Below are 15,000 nucleotides of genomic sequence, written 5' to 3'. Positions count from 1 at the left end.
TATATATATATATATAATTAATATATGTATATATTCCTCAGGTTCGGTGTGTGTATATATTTATTATATATATATATGTATATATTCCCCAGGTTCGGTGTGTGTATATATTTATTATATATATATATGTATATATTCCTCAGGTCCGGTGTGTATATATTTATTATATATACAGGACTGTCTCAGAAAATTAGAATATTGTGATAAAGTTCTTTATTTTCTGTAATGCAATTAAAAAAACAAAAATGTCATGCATTCTGGATTCATTACAAATCAACTGAAATATTGCAAGCCTTTTATTCTTTTAATATTGCTGATTATGGCTTACAGCTTAAGAAAACTCTAAAATCCTATCTCATAAAATTTTAATATTTCCTCAGACCAAGTTAAAAAAAAGATTTATAACAGCTGAGTGTTTGTCAAGGCTCAGGAAACCCTTGCAGGTGTTTCGAGTTAATTAGACAATTCAAATGATTTGTTTAATACCCTACTAGTATACTTTTTCATGATATTCTAATATTTAGAGATAGGATATTTGAGTTTTCTTAAGCTGTAAGCCATAATCAGCAATATTAAAAGAATAAAAGGCTTGCAATATTTCAGTTGATTTGTAATGAATCCAGAATGCATGACATTTTTGTTTTTTTAATTGCATTACAGAAAATAAAGAACTTCATCACAATATTCTAATTTTCTGAGACAGTCCTGTATATATATATATATATATATATATATATTTGTATATGTTCCTCAGGTCCGGTGTGTGTATATATGTATTATATATATATATATATATATATATATTCCTCAGGTCTGGTGTGTGGTATATATTTATTATATATATAATATATAGATATATGTATATGTTCCTCAGGTCCTGTGGGTAGATATATTTATTATATATATATATATATATAATTAATATATGTATATATTCCTCAGGTTCGGTGTGTGTATACAGGACTGTCTCAGAAAATTAGAATATTTTGATAAAGTTCTTTATTTTCTGTAATGCAATTAAAAAAACAAAAATGTCATGCATTCTGGATTCATTACAAATCAACTGAAATATTGCAAGCCTTTTATTTATTTTTATATTGCTGATTATGGTTTACAGCTTAAGAAAACTCTAAAATCCTATCTCATGTATATATGTAATATATGTATATATGTATATATGTATATATGTAATTTTCTGAGACAGTCCTGTATATGTATATATTCCTCAGGTCCGGTGTGTGTATATATGTATTATATATATATATATATATATTTGTATATGTTCCTCAGGTCCGGTGTGTGTATATATATATATATATATTTGTATATGTTCCTCAGGTCCGGTGTGTGTATATATCTATTATATATATATGTATATATTCCTCAGGTCCGGTGTGTGTATATATGTATTATATATGTATATATTCCTCAGGTCCGGTGTGTGTATATATGTATTATATATATATATATTTGTATATGTTCCTCAGGTCCGGTGTGTGTATATATGTATTATATATATATATGTATATATTCCTTAGGTCCGGTGTGTGTATATATGTATTATATATATATGTATATATTCCTTAGGTCCGGTGTGTGTATATATTTATTATATATATATATATATATATATGTATATATTCCTTAGGTCCGGTGTGTGTATATATTTATTATATATATATATATATATATGTTCCTCAGGTCCGGTGTGTGTATATATCTATTATATATATATGTTCCTCAGGTCCGGTGTGTGTATATATTTATTATATATATATATTTGTATATGTTCCTCAGGTCCGGTGTGTGTATATATGTATTATATATATATATATATAAATATATATATTTGTGTATGTTCCTCAGGTCCGGTGTGTGTATATATCTATTATATATATATATATATAGAAAATATATATGTTCCTCAGGTCCGGTGTGTGTGTATATATTTATTATATATTTGTATATGTTCCTCAGGTCCGGTGTGTGTATATATGTATTATATATACACTACCGTTCAAAAGTTTGGGGTCACCCAGATAATTTTGTGTCTTCCATGAAAACTCACACTTTTATTTATCAAATGAATTGAATATTTCAAAGAAAATATAGTCAAGACATTGACAAGGTTAGAAATAATGATTAATATTTGAAGTATTAATTTTGTTCTTCAAACTTCAAGCTCAAAGGAAGGCCAGTTGTTTAGCTTATATCACCAGCATAACTGTTTTCAGCTGCGCTCACATAATTGCACAAGGGTTTTCTAATCAGACATTAGTCTTCTAAGGCGATAACACAATGTACCATTAGAACACTGGAGTGATAGTTGCTGTAAAAGGGCCTCTATACACCTCTGGAGATATTTCATTAGAAACCAGACACTTCCACCTAGAATAGTCATTTACCACATTAACAATGTATAGAGGGTATTTATGATTAATGTTATCTTTATTGAAAAAACAGTGCTTTTCTTTGAAAAATAAAGACATTTCTAAGTGACCCCAAACTTTTGAACGGTAGTGTATATATATATATATTTGTATATGTTCCTCAGGTCCGGTGTGTGTATATATTTATTATATATATGTTCCTCAGGTCCGGTGTGTGTATATACACTACCGTTCAAAAGTTTGGGATCACTTAGAAATGTCCTTATTTTTCAAAGAAAAGCATTGTTTTTTTCAATGAAGATAACATTAAATCAATCAGAAATACCCTCTATACATTGTTAATGTGGTAAATGACTATTCTAGGTGGAAACGTCTGGTTTCTAATGAAATATCTCCATAGGTGTATAGAGGCCCATTTCCATCAACTATCACTCCAGTGTTCTAATGGTACATTGTGTTTGCTAATCGCCTTAGAAGACTAATGGATGATTAGAAAACCCTTGAAAAACCTTGTGCAATTATGTTAGCACAGCTGAAAACTGTTTTGCCGATGAGAGAAGCTATAAAACTGGCCTTCCTTTGAGCTAGTTGATTATCTGGAGCATCACATTTGTGGGTTCGATAACTCTCAAAATGGCCAGAAAAAAAGAACTTTCATGTGAAACTCGCCAGTCTATTCTTGTTCTTAGAAATGAAGGCTATTCCATGCGAGAAATTGCAAAGAAACTGAAAATGTCCTCCAGCGGTGTGTACTACTCCCTTCAGAGAACAGCACCAACGGGCTCTAACCAGAGCAGAAAGAGAAGTGGGAGGCCCCCGTGCACAACTCAGCAAGAAGACAAGTACATTCGAGTCTCTAGTTTGAGAAATAGACGCCTCACAGGTCCTCAACTGGCAGCTTCTTTAAATGGTACCCAAAACGCCAGTGTCAACGTCGACAGTGAAGAGGCGACTCCGGGATGCTGGCCTTCTAGGCAGAGTGGCAAAGAAAAAGCCATATCTGAGACTGGCCAATCAAAAGAAAAGATTGGTATGGGCAAAAGAACACAGGCATTGGACAGAGGAAGATTGGAAAAAGGTGTTCTGGACAGATGAATCCAAGTTTGAGGTGTTTGGATCACACAGAAGAACATTTGTGACACGCAGAACAGGTGAAAAGATGCTGGAAGAGTGCCTGACACCATCTGTCAAGCATGGTGGAGGCCATGTGATGGTCTGGGGCTGCTTTGGTGCTGGGAAAGTGGGAGATTTGTACCAGGTCAAAGGGATTTTAAATAAGGAAGGCTATCACTCCATTTGGCAACGCCATGCCATACCCTGTGGGCAGCGCTTGATTGGAGCCAATGTCCTCCTCCAACAGGACAATGACCCAAAGCACACCTCCACATTGTGAAGAACTCTTGAGGGAAGAAGCAGGCAGCTTGCTGTCTGTAATGGAGTGGCCAGTCACCAGATCTCAACCCATTGAGCTGTTGTGGGAGCAGCTTGACCGTATGGTCCTCAAGAAGTGCCCATCAGATTACCTCAACAAATTAACAGCTAGAATGACAAAGGTCTGCAATGCTGTCATTGCTGCAAAAGGAGCATTCTTTGACGAAAGCAAAGTTTGAAGAAACATAGAGCTCCGTGCGCGCGCATCGGGACCGAGCAAAACAAAAGCCACTTGTCAATCTGTCCACCTGTCCAGGCCGGTGAGGTTTCAGCTTTGCAGCGGTGTCCCCTTTCATCACGGCCAGTTCATGAAGAAAACCCACACAGTCAGTTTGCCTCAGCAGCTGCTAGAGGAAGACTAGAGGCCTTTAGATTGTATCATGGTGGAGTTAATGGTTGACAAACAAGAGAAAAATGTTCTGTTTAACCTCCTGTTACCTTTACATTTACTAACATATTTTACCCTCGGGGTCAATTTGACCCCAGCAATTAAAACCTCCAGAAGATTATTAGAATTAATATTGCTTCCCAAGTTTAAGTGTGAGGTACTTTATGTTTGTATTATATGTATATATATATATATATATATATCTATATTTGTATATGTTCCTCAGGTCCGGTGTGTGCCGGCGTCGTCGGGCTCAAGATGCCTCGTTATTGCCTGTTTGGAGACACGGTGAACACGTCGTCACGCATGGAGTCAAGTGGAGAAGGTCAGAGCTGGGACGCCCCACAGGCAGCGAACGCACCGCTAACGATGCGCGTCTGCTCACTGTTATTGATAAGAACGTTTTAATATTGATTTTAATTCACGTTTTTTTTAATTTATTGATTTTGTTATTAATTCTAACATTTATCGATTTTAATGGGTGTTATTTATTTTAACGTTGTGTATTATTGATTTTAACGTGTTATTTATTTGATCGTTGTGTATTATTGATTTTAACGTATTATTGATTTTATCGTTGTATTTTATTTTTTAACGTACTATTGATTTCATCGTTGTGTATTATTGATTTTAACGTATTATTGATTTTACCATTGTATTATTTTATTTTTTAACGTATTATTGATTTTAACGTATTATTGATTTTAACGTATTATTGATTTTATCGTTGTGTATTATTGATTTTAACGTATTATTGATTTGATCGTTGTGTATTATCTCATCGTGTTGTTTACGCAGCGTTGAGGATCCACGTGTCGGCGGCGACCCGCGACGTCCTGCTGGAGTTCAACTGCTTCCAGCTGGAGCTCCGAGGAGACGTGGAGCTCAAGGGCAAAGGCAAGATGACCACCTATTGGCTGCTGGGGGAGAGCGGCAGCCAATGAGAAGACGCCTCCTCCCATAATACAAGCTGTGAATGACCCTCCAGAATAAAAGCGGAGTTATAACTATCTGTTCATCATATTCATTAAACTCTAAAGTATTAAATGTGTTATAAAAGATTTAATATCCTGTACAATATTTCATTTGGTAGATAAAAGCAGATTTCTAAGACTTCCTGTTTGTAAAGCATCTAAAAATCTATTTGTGAACTCGTGTAAATATTTTTTTAGCACAGTTGGGTTTTGTTCTGCGGGCTCATTTACCCACAATGCATAGCGGCGCAGCTCCAATACAACCGTTTGGTTTTTGCTTGTTCGTGTTTCCTCTGAAGCTGCAGATATTTTCATAAAGACGTTTAACGTGAACCCTCCGTGTCTCGTCTTCTGTCGCGTTGCAGAGGTCAGCAGGGTCATGTGGGAAAGAAACACATTTTCGAGTTGAGATTTCCAGACGAGGATAAAAGTTTAAACATGAAGTTTAAATTAAAGAAAACTAATGGCGACAATTTTATATAAAAAAACAATTTTAATTCATCGGGAGGAAAATTACTCAGCACCATTTTATTTAAAAAAGGTTTTAATTCGTAAATTATTTTGAAAGAGCAAAATAAAAACAAAATGAGTTAATCCAAAAATAGCTGATTAGAAACATTTACATATTAACCTGGAAATGTTAAACTTCAGGAAGAAAAATACAAGTTTACTCGTCTTTGTCCTCGTAAATGTGACAGGAAACTTTAAACAACACAAGTCACATTAATAACAACAAAAACAATCATTTAGATAACTATGAACAACTAATTCATTATGAAACTCATGAAAACGAGTTGATTCTTCTTCATGAGATGAGCTGTGAGGAGAAAACAACAGAAGACGTTAGATTTTACATATATTTACTGATGGATATAATTGTCAACAATAATACAGGCATGAAAACAGGTCAGGAGTGAAAAAGGTGAGAAGGATAGGCGCGCGGCGGGGGGGGGGGGGGGGCTGGTGACTTCCACGAACATCGATGTTGGACGTTGTATGATAATCTGTAGGTCCTCCATCCTGGTGATCGGGCCCTATAATAATCGTAATATTGTGTATAATATGGTCATTCATGAACCAACTTCCTTTTTTTTGGCGTGAACAAGTCTTCAAGTCTTGAGCTCTGCTGTTCCTCGAGTCTGTTCCTCGAGTCTGTTCCTCGAGTCTGTTCTGCCTCTACCTGGTTGTCACGATCTTCTAGAGCAGTGGTCACAAACCTTTTTAAGCCCAAGATCCCTGACCTCCGCCTTCATGACCGGCAAGATCTCCCTATTGAGGCGTTGAGAGGAAACGACGGTCCAGACTGGACTTATGACTTTTTATTTGGCCTAATTGTCATTTTGGTCCAGCGTTCAAATTGATGAGGCCAGGAACACAGAATTTAAGTGTAATATAACAAGTAAGATATTTGTTAACCGCACACAATATGAACAAGAAACAAAAAAGCAAAACACATTTTCAATGAGCAGCTGGATGAACTACCAATATAAATGTTGTATTTATTTACATTTCGTTGCTTCTGTACCTGGACTCTAGCAATGACAATAAATTGAATCCAATCCAGTTACAGCACAACACTGACAACATGATCAGTCAGTGCAACTCATGGAAGTTCAGCTCTCATCACAATGCCATCAAGTCATGTGACTCCAGTCAGTGTGACGGCTGTGACTGAACTCTGTCTGTGAGCTTGTAGTTAGTTCATAATCACAGACAGCCAGTCTGAGGCCGTCTGTCAGCTGTGTCAGTAATCCAGCTCCTGGTCTTTGATTTGGTGATTTTCTCAACTTCACTGACGAGTTTTTCGGGGCAAAATTGGTATTCATGAAAGTTTTCTCATCTGGGACTGGTTCTGAACTCAGACCGTTGGTGATTACGTTCACATCAGCTCTACAGACATCCTCAGATTTAAATAATTTTCATAATAATAAATTAGAATCACCATTTGTGACTCCTGCATCTGTCCCTTTTCAAATAATAGAATAAATGCAATTGCAATCACTTTCAAGTAAACCTGATTGATCTATCAGACAAGAAAAAAAAGCTCAATGTTGAGCTTTTGTTTTGAAGGACAACAGCAGAAAAGCCGAACTCACGGAGGTAAGACCTGGCAAGTCGCCAAGAATCTTGGCTGTCGCGCATGAGCAGGCGTAATCTGTTAATGCCGTCACGTAAACATGTACACGAAGGTACAGGCATTTCAACATATATTTATTGATGACTTAGTTTTATGTCGGTGTACTTTGAGCTTGTGTAATATGTGAAGTTATCAATAAAGGTATTTCTGCATTTCCCCCTGCGCCCCACCTGTCGTGGTACGTTCCTCTTTCAGGAAGGAGCACAGCTGACAACACGGCTGTGTAAGCGAACCCGTTTTCAGGCGTTCATGAATCAGGCAGAGATCTTTTCTGACCTCAATCTTCCAGTCAGAAAGAAAACATTTCAGAAGACACTTCAGAAAATGTTCGAAAACGAGGAACAATGTGTTTCTGATTTTATTTTCATTTTATTTTGGAGATCGACAGGGAACGTCTCCGAGATCGACGGGTTGGCGACCACTGCTCTATACCATACCTGCCATAAATATCATGATACTGATACAATACCATAAAAACAGCATACCATAAATAAGACACTGGTATATTTATCTATAATAGTAATAAATGAAATATCTGTCTGGTTCACTTTTTACCAACACTTAAATAGCAGTGATATTAGTATTAATACAGCAAGATATGAATGAAACTACATGGAGCCATCATAGCATTGATGATCCACTATGAGGCCGTTAGTCTCTGACCAGAGGATACAGAGTTCATCAGGAAGAGCAGCTGTAGAGTTACACAACTTTACAGACTGAACTTAAACATTTACCTTCTGGCATCTTTTTTTATTTTTATTTTTAAAGCCGAAAATTCCGCCACTTATCGCCCCTCTCTGTTAGCGCTGCGCAGACAGCTCGACACGGAGCAGCGCGTGCGCTCTGATCGCTCTCTTAATGAAGTATCGACACTAAAAATATGCTAAATCACATCGCTCTTAACGTACGGGTACTTTGTTAGCATCGCTTCACCGTGCAGCGTGACAGCAGCAAATGTAGCGGACTAACATTCAAGCTAACCTAAACCCCCAAACGCTGAAGACATCTTGACGCCGATTGGCCGAGACGCGACACGTCCAATCAAAGATGTTTTATTGCGAAGAGCACCACTCCACACTTTCTCCGTGTCCCACTCCAATCTCATAAACGCCGGCCGGCCAGTTGACCCCCCCCCCCACACCCCAAAACAAAAACTCTTCGGATCTACACGATTCACGTAAGTCACCTATTTTGGTTTCAAAACGGCGAATTTCGCCGAAAGGTGAGGGATTCTCATGCCTGATAATAATTTAAATATTCAGTTCACCATCAAAGATGAAATATAGAAACATTTGAAGTCACTAAAAGTTTTGCTTCTTAAAAATAAAAAGATTGAATAGATCCGAATGGGTGAAGATTTAACTATATTTGAACTATCAATAATTGGTTGGCAGGACGTGACCGTGTGAAGACCACGCCCATATATGGGCACGTTGAGCGTGGTCACCTGGTGGTGGTTTGTGGGAGTTTCTAAATTATTATTATCTTTATTTAAAATGTGCCCACCAACATAAACATATATATAGTTATTCCACTTAGGAAGTGGTCGCCCCACATGTAACCTCCTAGTCAGAGTCCCCACAATGGAGCATAAACGAGTGTGTGTGTGCGTGTACTCACAGATTTGACGGTCTGTTTGATGAAGTCCTTCTTGCTGCTCAGGTCGTGGTTCGGGTACGTGTCAAACACCTAAACACCAGCAACCAGGCATTAGGGGTGTGTGTGTGTGTGTGTGTGTGTGTGTGTGCGTCCTCACCCTCTGACAGATCTGCTTCATGGTCATCTCCTCCAGGTCCGCCTCCTCCAGCAGCTTCTTCACCGTGTCCCTCAGCTGCTCTTCACTCGGAGTCTTCTTCACCATCTTGATGAGCGGCGCGTCGTCGTCAGAGCTGTCGTCCTCCGCTGGGCGGGGGGGTCACATGATCAACACGGAGCCTCTTAAAGCTACGGCGTCATTTCATGAGGAGGAGAACCGGCCAGGTCTCACCTGTGTTGGTGTTGCGTTTGCTGTTACTGCTGCTGTCGGCCTTCTTGGTGTTGGGGGTCGGTTTGACCCACTTCTTCTGTGAGGGCTGGAAACCAACAAAAACATCAACAACTAGAATGGGCACTCGGTAGAGCGCATACCTTCGCATATCACAAGATTGGGCATTGAATTATGAACATTTTGGCATTAGTTGCCAATTGGACAAAAATGTATCGTGCTATGGTAAAAAAAGAGTTTGACCTTTCCATGACCTTGACCCGATTGATCCCAAAATCTAATCAAATGGTCCCCGGATAATAACCAATCATCCCACCAAATTTCATGCGATTCAAGAACATTTTGACCTGTTCATGACCTTTGACCTTGACCTTTGACCCGATCGATCCCAAAATCTAATCAACTGGTCCCCGGATAATAAACAATCATCCCACCAAATTTCATGCGATTCGGTTCAATGCTTTTTGAGTTCTGCGAAAGATTTTGACCTGTTCATGACCTTTGACCTTTGACCCGATCGATCCCAAAATCTCATCAACTGGTCCCCGGATAATAAACAATCATCCCACCAAATTTCCTGCGATTCGGTTCAATACTTTTTGAGTTTTGCGAATAACACGCATACAAATAAATAAATAAATAAATACACGGCGATCAAAACATAACCTTCCGGCATTTTCAATGCGAAGGTAACAACAGTGTTGTTCTGGCGCCCCCTGTGGACTAAAGTGGTAGTGTTGGTTCTGCCCCCTGTGGACTAAAGTGGTAGTGTTGGTTCTGGCGCCCCCTGTGGACTAAAGTGGTAGTGTTGGTTCTGACGCCCCCTGTGGACTAAAGTGGTAGTGTTGGTTCTGGCGCCCCCTGTGGACTAAAGTGGTAGTGTTGGTTCTGGTGCCCCCTGTGGACTAAAGTGGTAGTGTTGGTTCTGGTGCCCCCTGTGGTCTAAAGTGGTAGTGTTGGTTCTGACGCCCCCTGTGGACTAAAGTGGTCGTGTTGGTTCTGCCCCCTGTGGACTAAAGTGGTAGTGTTGGTTCTGGCGCCCCCTGTGGACTAAAGTGGTAGTGTTGGTTCTGCCCCCTGTGGACTAAAGTGGTAGTGTTGGTTCTGGCGCCCCCTGTGGACTAAAGTGGTAGTGTTGGTTCTGACGCCCCCTGTGGACTAAAGTGGTAGTGTTGGTTCTGGTTCAGGACCAGATGAAGGTTCTACAGGATCTGACTCACCTTCTCGTTGGCGTCAGACTCCGACTCTTCTTAAACTTCTTTCTTTGTCCTCTTCTTGGGAGGACCGCTCTTCTTCGTTGGTGTCCTCTGTCTTTTCACCGGCGCCGTTTTCTTGGACGCCGACTTCCCCCGAACAGACTTGGATTTGGGAGGCTGGAAAAGAAAAAAACAGAGTGAGACGTCCTTGTCTCAAAGATCCTCTCTGATCACATGTGAGATAATCAATGAAGGATAATCAACGAGTTCCGATATCTTATAACTTTGCTTTGTTTACATACAAGAATATTAAAGAAAAGTGGATTATTTTCCTAATAAATTCTCTTGTTTTCCTCACAAGATAATCAATGAGAAGATAATCAATAAGAACAAGATAATCAATCAGAGTTCAGGGATCAATAAATAGGAAGTGGAATAAAGCTATGTTGATGAAACGTCACCATTTTAAAACTTTGATTTCTTCTGAAGCCTTTATTAAATGGTGATGCGTTCAAAGACAGTCAGAAAATCGAACGCCTTCTGATTTCCGTAAAAAAATATTTTTTACTTTTTAAAGAAAAAAAAAAGACAAATCTACTGAGTAAAACTCACCTCCTCCTGCTCCTCTTCCTCCTCTTCCTCTGAAGACTCTTCTGATTTGTCGGACTGGTCTTCCTCTTTTTCCGACTGCTTGTCCTCTGTATCCGATCCCTCCTCGGCCTCGGCCTTCTCCTTCTCCTCCTCCTCATCGCTGCTGGTCTCCATGACGATGGCCTTGGACTTGCTCCCCGGTTTGGACTTCTTGGGGCTGGAGGAGGAAGAGGAGGGTCTGCTCTTCTTCTTGGAGCTGGACTTTGAGTCTTCACCGGACAGCTTCTTCTTCGACTTCCTCTTCTTCTTTACGGGGAGACGCTGCCGGAGGAGGAAGAGGAGGAGAGAGAAGGAGGAAAAGGAGAGACGATGAGGAGAGAGGAAGAAGAGGAGAGTGGAGGAACAAGAGGAGGAAACTCTTTGCTGCTTTTGTAAATACAGTCAAAATGTATTTTAAAGTCTTCAAAGTGTCGAATGAAACAACAACAACAACAACAACAACACAGGGTTTTTCCTGCATAGAGAACATTTGGGCGCGCGCCTACGCCGTTTTCCCGAGCGCCTAAGGCAAAAAAAGTCTGCGATGGAACGTCAGCGAATATGTTCTCAATAGTATGTTTCAAGTCGGCTACAGCCGAACCCTCGTTCTGTTTGGATCAATAGTAATCGAGTTAATAAGCGTGTCTTCTTGTCTGGTCAATACACAGCTGTGAGGTGAATGGACAGAGCGGCCAGCTGCTGGTCACTCAACAGCCCGACGTGCACCAATACACCTGGACTATATAGGGATGCACCGATCTGATCGGCGCCGATCCATATCGGCCAATATTCCCATTATCGGTTTTGATCGGCGCTCTCAAAACGGCGTATCAAACTTGGCCGATCAGATGACGTAACATCTGCGAGAACTATCAGACGTTTCAATCGCTGCGCAACGGAGACGATGCGCCCGGCGAGGGCCGACAGGTCAGAGGTCCATGAGGGGATCCTCACCAGCGAGCGGCGTCCCCGTCCCCCGAGTTGAATCTCTGGGTCGACTCAGCCGACTCTCACATGTCTGAGGCTCTGAGCCCCTACAGACTGATGCTCACGCTAAACACATTCCATCGGGAGTGAGAGGGTTTGATCAAGTTAGCGGAAGGATTTATGTGACAACATCCAGTTTTGCAAAGTTAGCAGAAAGAACCACGTGAAACAACATCCGTTTATCAAAATAAGATGTCGACAAATCATACACGAACATATAAAAGTAAACAATGAACTGATTTTGCATCTTTATCGATCGTTTCTGAGATTTAGCTTAAATTATGCTCACATTAAAACATTTTTACTGTACCAAGGAAGAGTTTATAAAAATAAGTCAGACTTTTGTATGTTAAAAAAAGTCCTGTGTATAGATTTCCCCAAGAGTTCCAGGAAATGAATGATGCAGATGTGTTCCATACATATCTGAAATCCCCTACAATAGCAATCAAACAATTTTAATGTATCAATTTGGAAATTTTTCAAAGTAAAAGTCCTAAAAGTTTAAAGAAATCTGTAATTTCTTTAATGTTTGAGGTGCTTTATATATGTATTTCCTCATAGTCCTAGGCAATAATGCTACACAATAAATAGAATGCTTCAATCAACACCGTGATCGGTATTATCGGATCGGCAGATACTGATTTCAGTGATCGGCACCAAAAAACCTGATCGGTGCATCTCTAATTGTCAATCTATTAGCCTATCTATTTTATCAAAATGATTTCCTCAAGCATTGCTTCCATAATTTATGGGGGGAAAAAAGAATACATAGATGTCTGCTAATTCCGGTGAAATGGCAATACAGACTGCGCGAGCAGCGCGCCAATTTTTTTTTTTGGGAGCACCGAAGACCCATTTTGACCCAGGAAAAACCCTGCAACAGGGGGCTCTCACCTTGCCGCTGTTCTTGGGCGCGATGAGGAAGAGGAGGATGCGGTCCACCAGGTCCGGGTGCGTCCCCTTCTTCTCCAGGTCCAGAACGCTGCACACCACCTTCAGCTTTCTGTTGGTGAAGTTGGAGTTCCTGCACACACAAACAGGTTCAGCACGTCATCCTGTCCGCCTCCATATCTTTGCAGCCGCAGAGGAAACGCGTACTTCAGGAGCTTCTCTCGCTTCTTGGAGAACTGCCCGCTGGCGGCGTCGAAGGGGAAGCCGTTAAAGAGACGCAGGTTCTTCTTCAGGGACGCCATCTGGGGACGAGGAAATGGTGCGTTCAGGCTCTGCTCAGTGAACACAAGTACTGAAGGTAGATGATAACGTTCTCATGGTGCGTTCAGGCTCCCCCTCACCTTCCCCGGCCGGTCGAACAGGATGAAGTGAAGCGGTTTCAGGTCGGCTGCCTTCATCCTGGTGATCTGGTGTCCGGTACGAGGAATGTCCCCCAGCTTGTCTCCGCTCCCTGTAACCATGGCAACACACACACAATTTAGATCACACCCACACAGAGAGACACATAGAGACACACACACACACACATACAGACACACACAGAGATACACATAGAGACCAGGGCTCCAGACTAACTTTTTTTACTAGGAGCACAGTGGCCCCTAACTTAAAATTTTAGGGGCGCAAGCAGAAAATTTAGGGGCGCACACTATAAATCGACTTGCAAAGTGTTCTTCTTTGGCAATGAAATACGCCGTGTTAAACTTCAATAGCAATTCGCAGGGCTCTCAAGTTTTGAAGACAGGCAAGAGTGACATTTCCATCAGCAGATTGGCTGATAAGTGGCTCCTCGCAGCAGATCTCCAGGGGAGCGCTTGATTCCTCCACGGTGAGGGCAGCGCGGCTCATTAAAACATTAAATAGCCGAGTTTTTTTCAGCGTGAGAAATACGATGTGTGGCGGGAGTGCGTGACGTAAGACCGAAATGCGTGAGTGTCACGCTCAATGCGTGACACTTGAGAGCCCTGCATTCGGCCTCCTCGGCGCACTGGTTAGCCTCTTGTCTTCTCAATGGACTGGGAGTGGAGCTTTCATTGCACAGGTCGCGGCACATCTTATGTCTCAGACTGGCGTTGTGTTAGATCAGCGTGTTTTAACTGTGTCGTGCCAGTCTTATCAGCACATGTTCCCAGCATGTTGTGGGAATCGACAGCAGGATGTCCAGTTCATTGAGTTGCTCTCCCTGAAACACCTCAGCCAGGTGAACTCGCAGCCACTCATCGCCAAAGCTGAACTTCCTGCCTTTTTTCGCCACGACCGTTTCCTCAAAATCTGAGTCGGACTCATTCTCGGGATTTGTCTTCTCTATATCATGAGGTTTCGGAAGAAAGTACGAACTGAGAGTCATACCTGCAAACTCATGAGGGGTGAAAAAAGTGACAACGGGTGGGGGGGGGGTGCAGGTGACTTTTTGTTGTTGTTGTCACCACACCACATCCACGTTGTTTGAAGCCTCAAAGCTTTTAGAACCACAACTACAGTCATTTTATTGTTCTGACCACAAATCTAAATAATGATAATAAACAGTTTAAGACCAAAAGGTTCTCCGCTCTGACTCAGCCCTATAATGATAGTAATAACAAATATACATTGTCATTATATATAATATGGTTAAAGTCATTCATGAACCAACTTCCTTTTTTTGCCTGAACAGTCCTCATGGACTTGTCCCTGAATCTGTTCTGTCTCTACCTGTTTGTCACGATACTCATATTATAACTTCTATACATATTACATACCTGCCATAAATATCATGATACCCGATACCAGAATTCAATACACCATACAAACAATATGGTACCATAATTACGAGACTGGTATATTTATCTATAATAGTAATAAATAAAACATCTGTATGGTTCACTTTTTACCAACTTTTTCAACACTTAACAAATGGCAGTAATATGAGTATTCATACAGCCAGATATG

The 15,000-nt window shown here is 40.5% G+C and overlaps 2 protein-coding genes across 2 annotated transcripts in view; one reads left to right on the top strand and one right to left on the bottom strand.

The window, feature by feature from the left end:
• npr1b (natriuretic peptide receptor 1b) overlaps window positions 1–5,516 on the top strand; it is a 49,127-nt gene extending 43,611 nt beyond the window's left edge. Inside the window, 2 exon segments of the mRNA XM_056406013.1 lie at window positions 4,436–4,534; window positions 5,008–5,516. Coding sequence (XP_056261988.1) covers window positions 4,436–4,534; window positions 5,008–5,153 — 245 coding nt within the window. The 3' untranslated portion in view covers window positions 5,154–5,516.
• Window positions 5,517–5,651: 135 nt separating this feature from the next.
• dek (DEK proto-oncogene) overlaps window positions 5,652–15,000 on the bottom strand; it is a 13,149-nt gene continuing 3,800 nt past the window's right edge. The window contains 9 exon segments of the mRNA XM_056405931.1: window positions 5,652–6,000; window positions 8,944–9,012; window positions 9,080–9,225; window positions 9,311–9,395; window positions 10,528–10,680; window positions 11,116–11,415; window positions 13,015–13,144; window positions 13,219–13,313; window positions 13,413–13,522. Coding sequence (XP_056261906.1) covers window positions 5,989–6,000; window positions 8,944–9,012; window positions 9,080–9,225; window positions 9,311–9,395; window positions 10,528–10,680; window positions 11,116–11,415; window positions 13,015–13,144; window positions 13,219–13,313; window positions 13,413–13,522 — 1,100 coding nt within the window. The 3' untranslated portion in view covers window positions 5,652–5,988.

This window comes from Pseudoliparis swirei, chromosome 22 (assembly GCF_029220125.1).
Source record: "Pseudoliparis swirei isolate HS2019 ecotype Mariana Trench chromosome 22, NWPU_hadal_v1, whole genome shotgun sequence".
In the NCBI taxonomy this organism is placed as follows: Eukaryota; Metazoa; Chordata; class Actinopteri; order Perciformes; family Liparidae; genus Pseudoliparis; species Pseudoliparis swirei.
This window is presented reverse-complemented; position numbering and strand designations above follow the sequence as displayed.